General features: G+C 45.1%; 1 protein-coding gene across 28 annotated transcripts in view; it reads right to left on the bottom strand.

The window, feature by feature from the left end:
* Positions 1–18,012, bottom strand: part of IKZF2 (IKAROS family zinc finger 2) — a 116,240-nt gene extending 98,228 nt beyond the window's left edge. For 3 of the 28 annotated variants that reach the window (XM_083841578.1, XM_083841576.1, XM_083841569.1), the window contains exons 1-2: positions 15,075–15,156; positions 14,237–14,344 (exon numbers count right to left, since the gene is read on the bottom strand). In XM_083841578.1, coding sequence (XP_083697704.1) covers positions 14,237–14,344; positions 15,075–15,108 — 142 coding nt within the window. In that variant the 5' untranslated portion in view covers positions 15,109–15,156. The other 25 variants (XM_083841579.1, XM_083841577.1, XM_083841567.1 and 22 more) reach the window with 24 other exon arrangements.
* Between the last annotated feature and the right edge of the window lie 3,474 nt (positions 18,013–21,486).

Genomic DNA, 21,486 nt, shown 5'->3' with positions numbered 1-21,486 from the left:
ACAAATTTTCTATCACAGATATCTATCAGCGCTGACATTTATATTCCAGTGAGGCACTCTCAGATGCATATTTTCTTCTTCTCCATCTCAAAGGTGTATTGAGCAGATTTGATGTAAACAGCCTCCTGCCAAGCTAGTTAAAATCTTTAAACTTTATACATACAATTAGATTGTGACAATAAGCATTTGCTTTAAAAAAAAAAAAAGATCTACACAGCTTCAGATTCTGAAACAAAATGCTTCACAAGAAATATTAATCTGCATTTAAGGAGGACCTACAGATATTTTCACTCCAGCTCTGGCAGGTTGTTCTGATTGTCACCGAGAGACATGATTTGACACAGTGGCCCTGATTAAGAATGTGCTTAAGTCCTATTAAAGCCAATGGGAGTTAATCAGCTGTTTAAGGGCTTTGCTAAATCAGGACCAGAACAGGAGACATTTCCAAAAAATCTGGGCCTAAACTGAACACGCACTAATTAGCTGCACACACCAATTACATGATTACGGATGAAACACAGTTGTTTAGCATTTACAACAGCACACTTTGTGGGGAATCATTTAGAAATAACTTCTAATTACCATTCTGTAGCAGGTCCCACACTGCAGTATAACCCACATATACCATGGTAATTGTAGTTGAGGGAATGCTTTTTTTGTTGTTTGTTTGTTTTTAAATCCTGCCATTAATATTTGCCCAAATTCTCAAGTGGATCAAGATCTGACCCTTTTGGAATTTTGCTGTGTTCGTAGTGGGAACAGCTGAGCGCTCAAGCTCTCCTTTCTTACTGCTACTTTTTTGCTTGCAGACACTATTCACTCTTGCCTTTCCAAATGTAAGATTTGTACTCTGTGCCGCCTAACGACTTAAGCTGGGCGCTCAGGAAACAAACAAATTGGCACAGATTTGCATATTCAGGATTACAGATACCAGCAGTGAATTTCTAGCAAATTACTGTTCCTACAAACCAGGAATTGCTAAAATTATCAATGATCATAGCAGTTTATCTGTTTGACATGAACCAGGATTGCCAAGTCTCACTTTCATGACCACTAGCCTGCTAGGTACTGCTTTTTCTTAGCACCAAGTGACTATAAAAATTATCTAAATAAGAAAAAAAAAAAGGCATTCCCAGCCCTAGAGGTTGCTGAATAGCCATGCCTCAGTGGAAAACAGCTCAGAGACGAGAAGATACGCTGAAAATTACATTTATTAAAACAAACAAAAAAAAAATCTCATGGCATGTAAGGCAATCTTGCAATTTAAAACTTGACTCATGATTGTGAAAGTTTGGAGTTGGCATGCCAACTTGGTGAGCCATCTGCTCACCAACAATTTATAAACGAGACTGCTGCCAAAGCCACCCGATTACTCAGTTCTAATATTAGTGATGCAACTAAAACATGCTTGTAGGATTTTTCCCCCCGTGAACCAGGAAGCACAGAAAAAAATTACATAGGAAAAGTTAAAAAGAAAATAGGGAAAATGTGTTTTTACTTCTTCAAATCTGATTATTAGGAACATTCAAGATTAATTCAGACCTTCAGAACTGAAGGTACTCTAAAGCAGTCAGAAAGAAAAAAAAAATCAGTAGAGATTACAGCAACGAGAAAAGGTAAATCATGTACTCTGTATCCAATGTCTATTTCTTCGTTAGTGATTCAAATGATAGTTAAAAATAAAAACACATTATGCTAAAAAGCAACTCAAAATAGTATTTAATACATTTGAACAAATGAAAAAATCCAACAAACTGTGTGTGCAGGCTAGCAGGTACAACTGCTGATTTTACTACTGATGCTAATTTTACTATTAGAAATGGGCAATTCGGGATAAAAGCACTGCTTTAAACAATTTCTTTCTTATTGAAATTCCAGGTTACGTACAACAGTGAAAAACTGCTGGAAGTTAACCTATGGTAAATAATCCTTGGGGCAAAAGATACCGTAATGAAACTGCATGGAAAATTACTCACTCATTTTTAAAACATGAGTCACAATTCAGTTTTGTTGGCCTGAAACTCCAGATGCATCTCCATGGCAAGCCCGCAGCAAATCCCAAAGCACGGCCCCTATTCCCCGAGCTCGGGGATGCGCTGCTACAACAGTAACCCAGGCACAGGCAGCGCCAGCCCTGCCACACCGCGCTGTCTTCCCGTCCAAGTCCCTTCACAGCTGAACCACCAGCATCATTGTCAGCAGAACTAGGACATTTCTGAGTGCTCTGCAGGGCACAGAAGCAGAGCTGAAAGCACAGGGAACCCTGGTTTTATTAATTAATAGGACAATGACAGCAACGAGCATCCTGCTTTACACCTTGCTCTGTCGCTGCCAAAAGGGGTAGCTTTCAAATCTGCGTTTTGAAATTAAAATGCATCATCATTACACAATTACTGTTCTAATTAGCCTCCTCAACAACAGATCAGCTTTATTTACATTTAATTTGGGTTAATGAGTTAGTTGTAGTTTTATCTGAAGGATAATAGGGGAGAATTAATAATTGCTTAATCCACACAAAATTTTGTTGTTCACACAGTGCATAAAATTCTGAAAAACGCTTCTGAACCCTAGCCAACAACCACCAGCATATTTTCACTATCTGAAAGCAGCCAAAGCTCAGCAAATGTTACCATATTACATTAGAGTAGATTAAACTATTTATGTATATAATTAGAATTATTATTATAAACTACCGTCATAATTATAAATTGACATTTCATTGCCAGCTCCTAAGGAAGCTTTCTCCCTTCCAAAACACCCGGCCAGGACGACTGATTCAGGCCATCCCCTTGCTGACCTACCGAGACTTATTCCACTTGGAGCTGCACGAGGAGGTCACACAGATGCCCAGGCCGGAGAAGAAACGGGCTTCTCGCCTTCCCCATGCGTCCTGCATCTCTCATACCTTTCTCTCCAGGGAACCCTAGTCTGCCTCTGAGGCCACTTGAAGTCCTCGATGTTTAACCAGGCATTGGTTTAAAAAGACTTTCAATTTTTGATTTACAGATGAAGTTTTGTGCTGCACATTCTCAATTTGGCTAGGCTTCCCCTGCGATAAGGCAGACCTTAGGGGCCAGCAGGTGGGAAATTTTGCAAGAACCCTTCGGAGGTGAGTAGGAGAGCCTGAAGTCACACCGCATGTCCTCGAAAACACTTTCCAGTTGGCAAGCCCAGCCTTCCTCCACCCAAATCTGAGTTCTGACCCCACCACAAGAAACCAGTCAGAAATTCCTCGGTGTATGAGGAGGGAATCACTTACACCACTGGTTGCATAAAGGCATTCAGATGCAACAGCAAAGAGAATCAAGCAACATTCAAGAAGTTCAGAAAGCAGAGCAGAAGAGAGGGATCTGCACCAGCACAGTGGAGCAGACACCCTAGCCCATCGCTGAAGCCTTGCAGAGCAGACACGACTTAAAACTCAGGGATCTCCCTGCATATAATCACTAAAGAACCTGGGATATGGCAACCCTCCTTCACGTTCCTCAACGAAAATGTTATTTTCACTCCTTTCCTGAGGCACTGGGCAGTGCTGTTCTAGGCTACGCTGCCTAAAAGAGGGTTCTGCTGCCGAAGTGGTTGCATTTGGGACACAGATAAAGTGTCTCGACGTGACGATGAGCAAGTGCTCTACAGAGCATCGTTATAGATTATTTCCTGGAATGCACTGCAGTTCACTTTGGTTTTGAATACAGATGTGATATATATATTTACTACAGCAAAAATCTCACTACTATTGATCTCTTTATAAATATTTAATGGTTACCAGTCACAAGCTAAATTTAAATAACAATAGCACTAATGACATTAAATAAGTGAAACGCTTTAAAAGTGTGAGACAAAAAAAAAAAAGCAAATGCTTTTTTTCCAGGACTTTAACCCAAAAGCAGCAAGACGGCAACCTGAAACCACGTTACGTGCTGATGGGCTGAGTCATGTCTGGTCTCACAGTCCCACCAGCGAGGTGATTTTGCACAAACATCTAACCAAAAGTAGGTTCTGCGAGCAGCAGGCTTCACAGAAAGCGTCTTCCAGCAACTTTTTCCCATGCAGATCCTTTGACATTAGAAAAAGGTGGTGCTTAATAGCTTTTCCTTCAACGGAGGCAGAATTCACATCTCTCCTCTCTTTCTGGCTTCCTAATTTCATAAGGCTTGCGTGACTGTAATATTTTTCAAGCCCGTACATCTCTATTGTATTTGACCGAGACTCTCTAAAAGTGCTTTTACCGTGGATTTACACACATCACACATGCACAGGCTTGTCACAAACCAGCGCTGGACACATTTCAGATTGCTTTCGCCAGCTGCCTGCCTACCTCCTCTATCTGGTGTTAGTTATTTATGGGCAGCTGACTGGTGACAGCATTTACACCCTGAGAGTGCTCTGGCTTGGGATACATACACAAGCATGTGGGAATTTCGGAGAAATAAATACATTGTGCAGCTGATAAAATACAAGTTTCAGAGGGCGCAGGAATCAACTCAGTTCTCAAGTACTTGACCCTTTGATAGGCAGCTAGCACATCCTTCTTCTGAACTCGAGCTACCTATAATCTGCCATTTTAAAGTCACACACACGAATGATGAAGCTGACTGCCTCCCACCTATAGGAGCTGAATTCATACTAACACTAATTTCTCTAATTTATCTCCACCTCTTCAGCCTATAATTTTGTTCGCCCATTTGTATCTCTTAAACTGGCACCCTTTGTGAAGCTCTGCAAGATTTATTGTTGAAAAGGAATGATATAATGAGGAGATATTACCTTAAACTCTAAAAGAATAGATTATCTGAAGGATAATACCTAACAGTGCTGGAGAGAGAGGCCTGTGTATTTAAGAGAGAGGAAATTTTCAAACAGGGTGTTTCAAGTAAAGCTGATACCACAGCTCGTTCCACTGCAGCTGTATGGAGATGCACTAATCTCACCCAGGAGCCACCTGTGCTGGTTCAAGGTCAAAACACCTGGTAACAATAACCCAATTTGAGGAGATACAACCATAGAACTACTACACGCTGTGCCTAGAACACGTCTACATCTGAAAGGTGATGAGGGTCAAGGCACGGTGTGAATATAAGGCACAAAGGTGTATTCCAAAATATTTCTGCACTTAGGCAAACACAGCACATGTGCCAGATGATCGCAGACTCTGCGGAGAGCCAGGGAGAAAGGCCCCTCACCACAATATTGCACGTGAAATACAAACACCAAACCTAGGAATAGACAACTAAAAGAGGTTTGCAAAACTGCTCATTAAGATTTGCTCCCCTTCTGAAGTCATTACCTGGACAAAGCAAAACATACACTGCAGGATGTCATTTTCTTAAGAAGCCATGAGGTAAGTTTAAGAGATTATAAAAACAAACCACCACCACGCACCAAAACCAAACCCTGTTTTCTGCTTTTGCCTGATCCTTCTCCCCTTATCACACAACTGGTTTGCTAACCTGAACAAGGTCTTGACTCTACTGCAACTCTTTCCTGGAAACTTTTAAATCATCGATGACTTCAAGAGAATAGCTACTCTTCCTCAGATGAATAGACTTTGTACCTCTTCTGTGTAAAAACACTTGCTGTTTTCATACAGAAAGAAGCAACCTCTTTCATTTTCAAAAGAAGGGAATTCACACCACCGCACTTGCTGCTCTTTGGACAGAAGGGGGTGTTTAATTCATGCTGCTGGATTTTAAAGGATGCCCAGATACAGTTACAAAAATTTGTCTCAGTTTGTGTTTTATGGCTAGACTGTTACCTAAGAGAGCACATTTGCTTGCAGAGGTAATCACAAAATGTCTGGAGGCTGAGTTAGGAACTAGGAGATAGTAGGTGTGAATTCTCACTGCACGCACACACACCACACCTAAAAGTAATTACAGGAAAAATTAGTATGGATTTGGGCATATCACAGGCTTCTCCAGGCAGCTTTCTGTGCTGCTCACCCCCATAACTCTCACGGACTGAGGGAACAGACATCCCCTGAGAAAAAACAGGGCAACACAACTTCTGATACAATTAGGGTTTTTCAGAAGTTGAGGGAATGCAACAGAAACATGGCCAACAATGAACCAGGAAGGATCCATCCTGCTGTGAAGGGCAGAGCACAGATATCTTCAGGATAACATTTTTGTTGTTGTTCAAGGGGAAGAGAACAAAGGGGATAAATAAATAAATAAATAAAACTATTCCTCATCAGAAACTCAGGCTTTGTCATGTATGTGCTTTAACTGCAGATGTATCACCCCTATGGTAAGCCCTCCACAGAGCTTCCACTAGCTAGAGATGAAATACAGACTTGTCTTTCTGTCTCACGTGGGAAGAAACCTCATTAGAAAAAAGGTGATAGACAGGACAGGAAGATAGGGTGATGATTTGCTGTGCTTCAGTGTGTCCTACCTTCTTCGGAAACTGCTTCAGACTTCTGCCCGCAGGACAAAGGGTGACACCCGCAGCACCAAGATGCAGTCGGGTCTTTTACCCCTGCTACACAAAGCTGCAGTTTGGACAGCAGAGCTGAGTCCCCAAAATGCCTTCTCCAGCCCAGCAACGCTGAGGGAAGAGATGTCAACTTTTCCCTTCTCTCTCCCCTGCTGTAGCAGCTACACTTGTGCCCAGGACAGCCTCACAGGTGGTACCAATACTTAAGTAAAAAGAGGGGGACAAAAAAACAAAACAACAACAAAAATAACAAAAACAAACACAAAAGGTCTTCTCCCAGATTCTCCAGGTAACCTGAAGCCACGGTCTGTAGTGAATCACGCTCCTCTGCCCATGCCTCGTGCAAAACCCAGAGCTTGCTGAGGACAGGGATTCCTACCTGTCTGGGGAGGTGATGCACTTAAACTCCACTGTCTTTTGTTCACCACTGGCTGGTGGTTGCCGAATTTCACCTGCTCCACACCTGGAGCTGTGTCCCCCTAGGACTGACCTCCAATCACCTACAGATAACCAACGCCCTGTTCCTAGGGCACAAGGGGATCCAACCGGCAACTTCAGCTTCACCAGGAGGTGTCCCCACATGCACCGCAAGGGTACCAAGAGCTCTGTGGCCTCTCCGGATGTGCAGAGGACAGAGCAATCGTGAGCTAAAAGAGCAAATGCAATGCACACAGGTGGTGCTCTGCTTGGCCATAGTGGGGGAGTCAGGAGAGTAATGGAACATAAACCCCAAAACTGGAATACAGAGCCTCAAAGAAGAAGTACGGAGAAAGCAAGAGCCAGTTAAAAACCAGGAGGTTCTAGTTCACAGAAGTTTAGCTGACTTATCTGCACACAGACGAGGGGGATGAATCAACCCCATGCTTTTCCAGGAACAGCGTCTCCTGCTTTACGACAGGCTCCAGCGTACCACCTGTAACACCGCTCACACGTGACCCTGCCAGCCAGGGCCGTGCTTGCAGCAGGAGCTTCTGCCAGCACTGCTCTGCCTCTGGGGGATTTGCAGCCCTCCGAAGCCACAGGCTGACACAGCGGTGCCAGCAGAGGCCGGTAATGTAGAGCTGGCTCCAGATCAAGGGCACATTTTGCTGGGCAGTGTAATTGGGGTCTGTCCACGCACAGACCTGGTAAGGCTAAGCTGGATGAGAAGAGTTAAAATGTTGTGGCTGCTGCCATGAAAGCACATTGAAACAACAGGGGCCTTTAGGACTATCACAATTACTCCTGTGTGGGACAGGAAATAAGCTACACTAGTATTGAGGTACTGTTATCTGTGCCTAATTGTGAGGTTGTAGAAATGAAATTTAAATCAACACCTCAAAGTAGATACTGTAACAGAACTCCTGCTTTTGATGAGGTCTAAATGTGTGCCATCCAAACCTCCATCCTGAGTGATATATGGCCTCTGTGATTCTGGAAAAAAGAGACACAAAAACATGAGAGAAATCCCCTGCGATGACAAGAGTTGGGAGAAAAACCGGGCCCCCCATCCCCTAGCCCAGAGCCGTACCTGCCAAGCCTCACTGCTCCTTGCTGACAGCCCTAGCTGTGCTCCCCTCCCTTGGGGTGAGCAGCCAGCTGCCAGCACTTCATGGCTCTGGGCGAGGGACAACACGCCGTGGCACAGGCTCAGCGCCACAGGCTGGCGACTGGCCTCATCACTACAGGCGTGCTGCGCTCTCTGAAGTCTTCTACGGAGCTGCCTCAAGGCAGACCCCCTGCAAGAAGTTTCATTCACCCCAATTCACCAAGGAAAATGCAGAAGAGGGGTATGTCATTCCCTCCTGGATAAACACCACTCCTCCCAAATTCCCTCTCTGCAGTAGGAGGACAAGCTCTGCCCACTTTCAGCGATGCGTAAGGACAACACGGGCAGCTGCACTGCCACCTAAAAAGCCTAGCCCTGCAAACAGCCATTTAGCTAGTGAAGGAGACAGCGCCAACGGCCCACAGGAATGGGAAAAAAGGCCTTGATCCAATTTCCCAAGAGAAAATACCCACTGATTTCAACGGGAGTGACACCTTCCCTCAGATCTGGGGATGGGAGGGACGGAGCGCTCCGTAACGGGTATCTAGTCATCCAGCCGCTGTCGAAGCGCTGCGCTTCAAGGAAGAAGACTGCTCTTTTCGTTGGCGTGTCTGAAAAGGAACTGAAATTCCAGAAGCAGATATTGAAAACATGCTGACTACGAAGCTACCCAGAAGAGCGAGTGTTGTAACAGGGTGTGTACCAAGGAAAGTTAACCGAACCTGACAGTCCAAGAGAATAACAGAAGCTCCCTAAGAAAGGTGTGTGCTGCAACAAAGCCCTGGCAGATGACCTCTCAAGAGAGTTCCATCAGAATGAATAAAAACCTATTTAATGAGATTAACTGATCAGTTCACTCCACCCTCATTATAACACTCACCGAGAGGGAGGAATGTTTTTACAGCCAAGTATCTGATCCCGTCGGGAATGCCAGAGACACACTGACAGAAGAGACGAAAAATACACAGAAGTTTCAGCAGCTCCTTGGTGTTTGTCTACACGCAGGGTTTGTATCACAGGAACTATTTCAAGATTATAACCATATCCCTGTGAAGGATCTAGGCTGATGTGAATGAAGCTACAGCCCAAACAGCATCCCAGCAAATGTTTCATTTCCTGGTACTTTCTTTCTTTTTTTTTTTTTTTTTTTTAAATTAAATGGGTGCAACACAACTTTGCAGAGCTTCAGTTTCTTAATATGTGGACAAAAATGTAAAGCCCGATCATCACCTTATTCCCCACCTTAAACTTCAAGAAAGGTAACTGGCTAAAGCTTTTGTGAATATTATTCCCCCAAGCAATTCTCAGGGAGTCTGAGGTTACAAGGCTGAAGCAAAGTCAATGCTTCTGTAAGTGTCAACGTTAACTCACTTCTTCCAGTTCCCTGCTGCACTTTATCGAGCTCTTCTCACGTCTAAGCTTGTCTTGGTGTAGCATGTCTTTGCCACCCTTCAACCTGAGAAGCCACAGGTACATCTGTATTTAGGCACCACTGTGAAATTCCCCAGCTGACCTCTCTAAACATCACACTGCCAAGGTTAGCAAGTCAGACACAAAGGTCTGGAGGATGTGTCGAGCGAGTCAGAAGCCCACCTCGCTGCACTTATAGCCCAGAGCAGCAGATGTTGCCTACCCTGTTCCTTAAAAAGGCCTCCGAGGAAAGAGATTCCTCAGCACCATGAGGTAATCCAGCCCAAGTTTTTAGTACCATATGCAGCGTTTCACACTTTGCATGTATTTGGAAGAACTAGAGACCCAAATCCCCACTTGAGAGCGCGACAGTCGGGCTGCCAGAATCCTTCACGCACTGGCGCCTGTGTCAGGGGAGTGACTGCCTCAAAGCACCAACTCGATTCCTCCCCCTGCAGCCCGGCCCCGACACCCCAGCCACCAGCCCCCAGGAACAACCTCTTGCGGAGGCTCAGCCACACCACGCACTAAAAAAACACACATTGAGCCAAAAGGAATCCCAGCACGAGGTCCAGCCTCGCTTGCCTGGGCAGTAGTGCTGGCAATGGCAAGGCTTGTTTGCTGCGTAGCTGAGGCATGAAGCAATCTCTAATTTTACCTGGTTTCATCCCAAAAGGCAGACTCTGTAGTTACATTTCTTTATCCATACAGATGTGGTGCTGATACAGTGGTGGTACATGAAATATTTTGCTCGGGGCAACACAAGTGTGACAAAACAGGACTTGTATGACAGTATACAGCGGAAAACCGAAAGTAATCAAGAAAGATGTAGGGTTTTGAAGCTACCAAAAAAAAAAATAAAAAGCAACTAAGAGTCCACTACAGTCCACCCCAACTGCTGGGAATCCAGCACTCGCTGCTTCATAATGAGACCTTGCCCGAGCTCTCTGCAACAGACTCCGGCCGTAAATACCGTTAGAGGAACCACTCGCGCTGCACATGGCTGTCCCAACAGCTCTCTTGTCAGAAGGCGTGATCATTCCCCACCACGCAGAAAATGGAATCGTCTCGTTACGTTCAGCAACTGAGTCAGCCAACAATGCTATTTTCTTAATAAATTATACCTCATAACTTAGTAACGCTTCTAAGCTATTATAAACACATCTTGAAAGCGTACCACAATTTTAATCAGTTCCAACCATCAGATGTTGGGTTTGATATTTATGATTGTTCTGCCTCCATTTTGTTTAAGGGCTCCTTTTGTCTATGAAAGCAGAGATAAGAAAGTTATCTAGGACGCCCACTGTAAAGTCTCTAATTTAAGAGTAAATTTCCTCCGTCCCTGACTGTCAGATACAACTAGCTGCTGTTACTTTCCATAGCATACCAAGCAAGTGGTCTTATAAGAAACAGCCTTCGTCCTACACAAAGTGGTCACCAAGTTAAGTATCAAACAACAGAGTCTTGCGGCTTCTAAAGGAGACCCTCTAAGCCCACTTTAACCTACAGGGGGGAAAAAAAAAAGTAGTAACTGTAGTAAGAACTTAGTGTGGTATTAAATAAATGATTTCCAGCCACCTCCTTATAAAAGCCTCTTTTATAATGGCTCCCCATCAGCCTTTAAATTAACATACCAGTTCCTACTCTGAGGTTCCTGATCGCTTGCAGCTCAGTTCAACACGAACCAGAGGCAACAAGTCTGACTCCCTCGGGCTTTGTGGGGTCCAGTGGGCAGCTTAAGGGCACCCAGGGAACTCCTCAGCACCCAATGCGGAGTTAGTTGAGCAGGCCTTTGGCACCCAGCTCTGTGCTTCACCCTTTGAAGGAGTTTTCCTACAGAAGATCCGAAGAAAATCTGGACTTCCAGATTTGGGGCTACGTGAACACATCATCTGTAATCAGAAGGTACAGCACTAATTTGTCTTTTGCTATACAAGAAAGCAAGATGATCCATCAACCTATTCAGTTTGACTATTTACACATATTTTAAATCTTTGCTTACATAAAACTACAATAAAGTATTTTAGAACAGAGCATCTGCCAACATGCATATAATGTTCTGCTAAAGGCAGATGCATACCGTAAGGTATATGTAAGATCATTAGTTAGCTATGACAGGTGATTTGCTGTGATTTATCTTGCAGGATCACCTCATTCACAAGGAAAATTGAGTGTCGGCCCCATCCATAACCTATACATGCAGTCTAGATACTTGAAAATGATAATAGGTTAAAGGATGCAGCAGACAACTCTCCACAGCGAGCCAAAATATTTAACCTGAAACCTTTTGGAACAGAACCTGAAAACATCAGTAGCCCAGCCAGAACTCTTACTAACATGGAATTGCCAGGGGCTAATGAGCACAGAAAACTCTTTACCTAGCACATAATTTTACTGTTGCTGGGAGAGCACTGCTCAATTGTTTCGGTAAAGATCCAAGAAATTTGCTTCTTATGGTTTTGTCTCTGTTTGAGGCAGACACAAATTAAAGCTAAATTAAGAGCTGTGGTTCAAAGCGAGTCAATGGAACGCGAGAACAAAGGTCAGAACTCAGAGCTCTACCCTGCAGGTGCATATCCCGAGCGCTCAGCGAAACAGGGCCATCCACCTTCTGGGGACAGCTGGCAACAGAACCGGGAGCAAAGCCTTTGGAGCCCGATCTTCGTACCACCTCCTCCAGTGGCAAACCCTATGCAGCTGGGACAACGTGCCCTGAGCTTCACAAGAACGGGGGCTGACAGCAGCGCAATGGCTCCGCTAGAAATTAAGGGGCACTGCGTTCAGCACGGCTATTTCCTCCCCTCATGTCCCATCGCTGCTTCACAGGCCTCCTTGCAACACCACAGCAGGATGGACGATGGCTCGTTCCTGAAGCCATACTTAGTTTTACAAATTGCCTTTCCTCCTTACTCTCCTCTCTCTAAAAAGGTTTCCTGAACACCACAAATCAGGTGCAAGGCTCTGAAGCACAGCCTGGTGAGTTAGTCTGTGCATGCTAGATTTAAGATTTGCCCAAAACCCTTAAGTGAACCACCTCAACAGCTGCCACAAAAGCCAACAACCTCTGATCGATACCTTCCATGTTTAACACAGAAACTGCCTCTCCCCAAAACATTCCCATGCCTGCAAAGAATAACTAAGTGACAACAAATTTAAGATGCTCTTGTTTTGCATGGCTTAAGAACCCCAGGCAGAGCCCCTAATTTTCCAACAGCAGCATGTGCTTTACAAAAACCGGCGACGATGAAGGCAATTGAGACACCTGTGAGATACCACAAAACACATTAAAAAAAAAGATATTCACCAAGGCTGTAAACGCATGTGTGTTGCATGAACTAACGATGCTTAAAAATCATTGAAAATGTTAACACAATGAACATGAAAATATTGAATGCGTTAAAGTATTTTTGCATGACTTCATCCTAGATCTTTTTATTCCCTAATTTGACTCTGGTTTTTAGTCTAGATTATAAAGAAGATTTAAAATGGAGCTTTTTTTTCCCCCCTTCCAATGAAGCCTTCCCATTAATAAAAAGGAAACAAAGAAAATGAAGAAAGTGAGTAGTAAAACTTTTACAACATAATAAAATATATCAGAATCCCAGTGCAGCAGGATTGGAATTGTCTAAAGATGCTGAATTATGATAGCTTGTCATATAAAGTTCAGTCCAGAGTATTAGCAATCATATTCTCTAGCAACATGTATATAATTGGTAGGTCTTCATTATAACCCTCAGTTTTAAAGGCTCATAAAAACTGCGTTTTACTCGTAATTTGCAGGAGGAAAGAAGAAATTCTTAAAGGAAAGGAACATCTTTTTCTCAGGAAGAAAGACCTTGGAGGCAATGCACCGTATTTTAAAGCAAGCAACTCTAAGTGCACTCTGTTTCTTTTGCATGCTTTGATGGGGTATTATACGGGCAGTTTAAAAAGATAAATACGTCTCTATAGCACGCAGACTAGAAAGAAAATCAGTATCACATGCTATAGAGAGGAACCTTCTGAAAGTATACTGTAAGCAAAGCACACCACATTATTTTTTAATACAAGTACTGAGGTACTCTAAGGTAAGTATTTCAGTGCAGAATTGTAACCAAAAGTAAAACAAGCAAACACAAAAAACAAAGGAGGCTACTTTATGAAATGTATATAAACTACATTTATTCGCCTCAGTACTACAGCATGAAAAATAATTATAAAAGTATTACGAGCACTTGACACTCGCAGTAGGCTCCTAAATCTCTCCACATTTTCTCAGTTTCTTCCTCGACACTCTAAAACAAAATCCTTTCAGTTTGTTAGCAAGTCAGCTACTGAGTGCCATAAATTTCCAATTATCCCAGCCATCCCTGGACTTGCCAAGGCAAAGCTACGGTAATGAATAGGATGCTGAAGCTTCTATATGGAACAGTAAAACACAACCTGCCATCAAACCCAGACATTTTAACTTTATACTTTTGCCAGAGTAAAGCCTTTTTGTAAATAGAGCGTGTTTGTTTTCAAATAGAACTACTTCAAGCTGTTTCTGGAAGCACAGTAAGTAGTAAAAAATAATAACAGCAACAATTCGCATTTGGATTTCAAACCTTGATGAAACAAAGCCAGCACACGTCAAGCCTAGCGTTTTCCTACCTGGAACAGGTAAGGACCAGCTCTCAAATGCCACCTTGGGATAGCTCAGACTAGTAATCCCGTTCATGTTTAGATGAGACACCAGCGTGAACAAGAAAAAAAAATCTACCCCGTCCTCTTCTTTTATTAGCAAAGCCTAGAGCCGTGGTTAAGACACGGAAAGCAAGCCGAGGACCCGGACTAACCCAAACACGCTGTTCGAGAGAAACACGTTTAAAAGAGACTTACTGCTTGCCATGTGACTTGGTGAGGTATGCTGCCCATTGGGTGTACTGGAGGTGAGGTCAATAGCCATGTTGGAGTGCTCCCTTTCGGGTGAAAGCTCATTGTCACCTGCTTTCACAAAACAAGTCACCCATAAGTTTCCGTCCCGCTGTCCCGCAAAGAGACCCCCTGATTAAGAGCTATGCCTCGCTGGCTCCCTGCGCCCCTGCCCATCCTCCCTTTGCGAGGGGAGCCTTACAAAGCCTGTGCAAACTGGGTTCTCAGTGGCCACGAGTACATATTTGACTGACTGATTTTAAGGACCCCCTCAAACCTACTGTCACCAGTCTCTTATGAAAAATCCTGCCCCAGCTGCTTCGTCTCAACAGAAGCTAGGATTACTTCTCCGTTTGCAAACACTGAGAATCAGTACGGGGCAGGAGCGGGCTGAAATATTACTTTACAGGACAGACCTTCCCCTCAGAGGCTCCAGCTAACTGACAGTTAAACAACGCACTCAGAAAGACGCTTTGCTCTGACACAGAAAACAGGAGAAATGCACAGTGAAAGGCATTAAAAGTTTCTGGCTGCAATGTGAATTTCTGAAAATAAGCTCTCTCTCTCTCTTTTGCAAAGTTCATTCATCCTCAGCAAATATTTAAATTGCGAGGTACTCACCCATGAGCCCATACCCACACATTTCTCAGCCATACACCAAGTTTATGTTTAAATGCCATTAATTCAGCGGCATCTCAAAGCAAAGCCCATACAGAAGAAAGCTAAAGTTTCAGGTGTCTGCATGACAAAAAGATAGTGGGAAAAGGAAAGTAATTCAGAATAATCAAATAAAATGACTACTTACATGTTATATATCCATCAGCAGCCTCTGCTTCCATAGTCAAAGTGCAGTGCTGCAAGGCAGAAAAGTACACCCTCAAAGACGCCTGTCAGTATCAACCATTAAATGATTAAACTTACTTAAAGCCCTAAGTAGTTACCCATTTTACTGCTGTTGCAACCATTGCCTAGAGAAACACACAAGTGTAGTGCATGTGCTCGTCTGCGAATCACTGAACTCTTCCTGCAAATTATCTGAGCAGAGAAATCCAGCTGTCCCCTGGGCAGCCTGTGCTGGGATCTTCTTGGTCTGACCAAGAGCTGTCCCCCACTCGCATTTTTACCTGATTTGAATTTTCCCTCCCCAGACTTTCCACTTGTTTTGTCCAAGAGAGGATTGTAATTCTTTGTCAATTATCAGCTCTCACAGCCAGAACAGACTTTGAGGAGATTGCTACTCTTAACAATTGGTCTTTTCACACGTACTCCGGGAGACTCCATCCTGTTCTGAACGACATAAAGCCCTCCGTGCCCATGCCCCTTTGAGAGGGTCCTCACGAGCCTTTGTCTCACGCCACCACCCTCACACCAGCACACACACCTGTACACGCACCTGCTCCTTCTAACCTTACTGATCTGCCCCAGCACGGGGCTGAACGTCACACTGGATGCTCCCAGACCATGCATTTTTTGGCGTGAAGCAATCTTAAAGTTTCTGGAAGCACTTTGCTGACACAGAACAAGCTATTACTTTCCAGAAACCCAAGTAACTGTATAGAATGACACCCCCTAGCTATCATTTGATATATATTGAGAAAAAGAAAGAGAGAGAGAGAGAGAGATCAATAATCATAACTATGTTCTTTTAAGTGGAAAAGTTAAGAAACTGACATGACCAGAGGAGAATTTTATTTCCTCTCTCCCTCCATGGCCTCTTTTTTGCCTTTAGTTTCAAAACTCTCACTGCACCAGGCAGCTAAATTATTCACAATGAGCCATTTCTGTATTGATCGCCAAGTATATTTAGCCCTGGCTCCTGGAATTTCTCCATTACTTACTGGAAAACAGGCAGCTTCACTTCTTGTCTCCAAAACCACTTCCCTCCCCCTCCCTTAACCCGCTTTCCTCCCTCCCCAACCCCCCCCCCGTCTTTCCCCCAATAAATAAATACTTTTCTCTCTGTTCTTCCTTGGTATAAAGCAGATCAAATTCCCAAGGCATTCAGCACGTAACACTTAAATTTCAACCTGCCTGGCTGCTACCAAACTCTCTTCGGTTACTGATTTTTCACATGACTTAAAAAAAAATCTCCAAAAAGTTTCCAAAACAGGTAAGCCGCTTCCTCAAGCCCTTCAAAATTACCTTATCTTCCCCCTAGTCCAGGTAGGCAGGCACACACTGAGAAAAAGAAAGAAACATCAGAAGCAACAGGGAAAGATCATCCCAGCCAATGAAGTGGAAGGAAAGAAATGGGAGGAAGGGAGGAGGAAGAGAAAGGAAGGCAAAAAAGAAACACAGAAACATCCGTAACCAAAATTAAAACACGGTTTGGCTTTTATTTTTTATTTCTCCAAGCGGGGAGGAGGAGGAGAAGGGAAGGGAGGGGGAGAAAAAAAAGTTCGGTCACCATTTTTAGGCTGCGATGGCAAATCCCGGCTGCTAAGCTCTCCTTTCCACGACGAATGAAGGGAGAGGGGGGAAGAGACGGAGAGAGAGTTTTTGGGTGTGCTGAGGACACAGCGAGATGGGGAAAGTTTAAAAAATAAGGAAGGGGGGGGGATAAAGCCGCCCCCGGCACTTACAGGTGGGGCATGCGGAGCCGGGCAGCCCGGGGTGAGCCGGCAGGGACAGGCGCTCAGGAATGGCACATAGTTTGAGGGAAGATGAAGAACAAAAAGGGAGAGGGAGGGAAGGAAGGGGAGAGGGAGGGAGGGAAGGGGAGAGGGAGGGAGGGAGGGAGGTCAGCCGGTGCTACAGCAATGCGATTAACCAGGAGGGAGAGAGAAAAACTTGATCCACCGGTTCCTTCCCGATCGGCACGGCAACGGGAGGCGAGGGGGGGATCTGGGGGGAGCTGGAGAAGGTTTGAGGGGTTTGGGTTTTTTTTTTTTTTTGGGGGGGGGTTCAGCACCCGCACCCCCACCCGCACCCCGCCCTGCGAGCCCAGGCCAACTTCCCCGGAGCGTTTAAAAAAAAAACAAAAAACACCAAAAAAAAACCACCACAGCTCCTCATCCCTGCCTCTGCCAGCCCTCAGCACGACCTGTCAAAGTAACCCAAGTCCTGCCGGGGGGATTTTATTTATCGCCCCCCTCGCTTTTATATCCCCCCCCCCTTCCCCAAAGGGCTCCTCAAGGCAGGTGGCGGAGGGAAATGGCAGTTGTGGCCGGGGAACGGCCACCGCTTCTCTGTTTTATCGTCATATTTATTTATTTTCGGGGGGACACACACAGCAACAAGTCGCCCCCTCAGCGACAGGCACTTGGGGGACCCCCTGGGAAGGGGGAGGAGGGGGGGGGGGGGGGAGGTGGGAAGGGGGGCAAGAAAAAAAAAAAAAAGAGGAATGGAGGAGGAGGAGGAGAAGGCAGGCGCGGCTTTACCTCAGCGAGTCCCTTCCATCCCCCTTGTGTGTGTGTGCGGGTGTTTGTGCGGGGCACGGCGGCCGGCTATGGAAACTGAGGCAGCGGCGCCGTAGCTAGGGGCGATCCGCCGGGCGCTGCCGCCTCCATCTTCGGCGAGCGAGCCGGGGGTTAGCCCGGGACCGGCTGGTCAAACCCCGAGAAACCGATCCGCCGCCGACCTCCGCCGCGCTCACACCCGCCTCACACGCGCCTTTACACGCTCACACGCAGCCCGGCCGGGGGCGCGCAGCGTGAGGGGAGAGGGTGAGGGAAAGGCGGGGAGGGGGGGGACCCGCGCGCGTGCCCGCGCCGGCATGGCCGCTCAGCGCGCTCGGCAATCGATTAGGGGACGAGGGCCGCGGAGGCGCGCACACGCGCACGCGCGCCGCCCCCTCAGGGCAGCGCGGCGGCAAGCGGGGCGCGCCCCCCCCCCCCCCCCCTTCCCTCCCCTCAGCCGTCGTGAGGGAGGGGTGGGTGGGTTGTCGTTGGAGTCATGATTCAGCACTTCTGGTTTTAACCCTCTTTCAAGTGTTTCCCTTCGGAGCCCTGTTGGAATAAAAGCGTTTCCAAGCGTTTTTCAGTCAGAAAAGAGCATTTCCCCAACCACCCACCCCAAAGACCCTACCTCACGCTCCCACCGAGGACACCGAGTCACAAGTGACATGCCGGGCCTCATGGAGGGCCCAGGCAGAGGTGCAGTGGTGAACGCGTGGGGCACAGGCACCCCACTGCCTTCGTCATGTCACCACAGGCACCCTACTGCCTTCATCATGTCACCACGGACAGCCCACTGCCTTCATCATGTCAGAACAGACACCCCACTGCCTTCGTCATGTCACCACAGGCACCCCTCTGCCTTTGTCATGTCACCACAGGTATCCCACCGCCTTCACAACGTCTCGGTCTGGTGCCATAGGATCACCCCTCGACATCAAAGCTGAAGGGAGGGATGCGGGCGAGTGTGGGGTGCCAGTAGGCACCTGGGTTAACGCTCAAACGCTCTTGTTGTGTGTCGTGTGTGACATACACAAATATTAAAGCAACTTAAATTTGGAAAGTCAAGTGCACAAGCATTAGGAAGCATCAGACTTTAGGCTGCACATACGCTCCGCCATTACACCCAACGGGAGCTGACAGGGAGTTATCCTTCACCTACACTGGTCACCAAAGGGGAATACCATACATTTTGCCAGAGTTTCAAACATTTCCTGACTAGAGTACCTCCATCACTACATAGCCATATTCTCTGCGTATTTATGAGCATGGCAGGGCTGTAGGTATCAGCAAGTCTTGCGTTCAAACAAAATCTTAACTACATCCTCAACTCCTACTCTAGCTATGTGCAGGTGTAATGCTGAGATCCTGTTGCAAGAGGCACTAAAAACCCTCCCTTATTCGTTTGGACACTTCATATTGAATGACATCCTGCTTTGTAGTGACAGAGCCACCCTATCCTGAGAGAGGGAGACAAACTCCACTTTCAAAAATACATTAAATTATTCAGCGAGCCAAAAAGAGTGAAGTTAATAGCTCTCTCCACAGCGCTACAAATTTTAGCCAATTAGTCATTACGCCACATCTGTGAAGTGGGTTAATTTAACTCTTCTCATTTTGCATAGGAAGGAGGCAGAAAGGTTAGGGGACTGGCCCAAGGCCACAAAGAGCTGTACTCAGCTGAGCCTAGAAAGCAGACTTCTTGTTTCCCACGCCTACGTTTCAACAACTAGACTTGGCTTGCCTACATCAGAAAATAGACTGGCATAGCTATAGCTCTGTAATTATACCATAACAGCTCTGCCGGAATAACTCCCCTTGTGGACATTCTCCTCCACATGGAAGGTGACTTCCCAAAAGCTGTCCAAATGAATTCACTCAACAGCAAACACTTTGGTCTTGGCATTTTTTTTTTGTTTTAGTGGGCCAAAATTCCTAGGGTACAGGTCTCAGCAGCGCTTTGAAGACTTTGATGGCTTCTTCAGGACACTGAAAAGTAGGAATAAATGCGAGAAGTGTCGCTGAAATGCTAGAAGTTTTGTTGTCGGGATTTTTATGATGCTTTTCATCAAAATGTTGAAAGCTGAAAGCTTCCAGCTGGTTCTCCTTACAGGTAATAATTTAATAACTAACAGCTCTTCTCCCAAAGCTTCTGGAACTGGCTTGAGTTGTGCAAGCTGATGGGAAAAGTCAGACCCATCCTCTACAGTAATTATTTCTGGTTTTAATCCTGCTGCTCCATAAGCTCTCAAAACCAAATGAAGCTGTGAAAGCAAGCAAGAGTGACCAAAGGAAAAGCAGGGGACAGGCAATAAAGTGAAAGAGTTCACCTTTAAAAATCAATATGTTAACTCCAAGGACTGCAGAGATGACAGCATCTTCACTACAGCAACACGGGCGTGGGGGTGAATCACTTTTTTCATTGCAAAATTGAGCTCTGCCTCAGCTCGAGCTGCAGTGAGAGCTCCAGCGATTTACATCGACCACACACTCCTGCCTCCTAATTACACTTGCTGGAGTAGCTGTGATGATCTTGAGGACCAAGTGATGGTTGAGGGATCAGGAGAACAGCATTCACATCTGACCGTGGGCAGAGGTCCTCTGTGTAATTTCAGCCAGGTCATTATTCCTCTGCATTTCAGTTCTCTGTTTCTAAAATGCAGTGAATAGTGCAATGAGAGCATTATTCCCCCCATCTCACGGGGATGCCGGGAGGAGAAATTAATTCCTTATTGCCATCAGTAACATGCTTCGATAGGTCAGTGATGGGCTTAGCCTGTTTTCAGCAAAGTATTTAACTTTATATGCATTTAACTCTCGTGTGTGTGCGCATGCATGTATGTGTTAATTATTACTCAAAAAAAAAAGGCTTTTATGTAAATTCTGGCTTATATTATCTAATTCTTCTTTTTCATGGGCCTTTTTATAAAGGTCAAAGTCTTCTAGGAGTTAGCTCCCAAAAGCCTAGTGTTAGGTATTCACCTAAAGAATAGCTTATCGCACCTGAAGCTCGCTCCAGGTTTATTTAGATTTAGCAAATTTTTAAAAGGCATATCTAACACCATTGCCTATGAACACCACAGAGTTGCAGACCCCCGGATCAGCTTTCTTGCCTTTGGACTGAATCCTCTCTTCTCTGCCCACAGAAGGGGCACTTTGAAGACAGGCTGGACCAAATCCCAGTATACTTTGAACAGGACAAATGTAGACCTTTCTTTACTTAACTGTGTTGGGCAATCTAAAACCATATAAGCACTAAACTATTCATTATTCCATCTCCTCCTCTTTACTACAATAAGGCACTGTTTTATGCTTATATGCACCAATAAAGAGACCTATAAAGAAAATAATGAACATCCTTGAATATTTTCAGGCCATACCCTATTAATTTTAAAAGAGACTCAACATACTGCACCCCTTGTATTTCACCAAGATAAAAGCCTATAGATTAATTCCTATTAAAACAGTTGGTATTTTCAGGACATGCAGATGTAATTTATGGAGAAGCACAATACTCATAATAGCTCAAAGGCCACAGAAACTGTAGATCTGTGTCTGTTACTGTAGTTGTACAGGCATTCATTGTACAGAGAGCAGTTGAAAAGACAGAGTATGTAATCTGAATACTAAATTTGTGAATAGTTTCTCACTTGGGCTGGTTAGGCTTTTCAAGAGCAGCGGATGCTTTGTGGGGGACTTTGTAAAACATTCCGCTAATATATCACATGGTTGCTGTATTTTCTTCTCTTATCTTTACTGTTGGAGCTTTATTCATGAAGACAGTATTTTACTCTTAGAAGGCACCAGCTCCTGCTCTGTACT

Source organism: Anser anser, assembly GCF_964211835.1.
Source record: "Anser anser genome assembly, chromosome: 6".
NCBI lineage: Eukaryota > Metazoa > Chordata > Aves > Anseriformes > Anatidae > Anser > Anser anser.
Note: the sequence above shows the minus strand (reverse complement) of the source record. Positions and strands in the feature narration are given on the sequence as shown.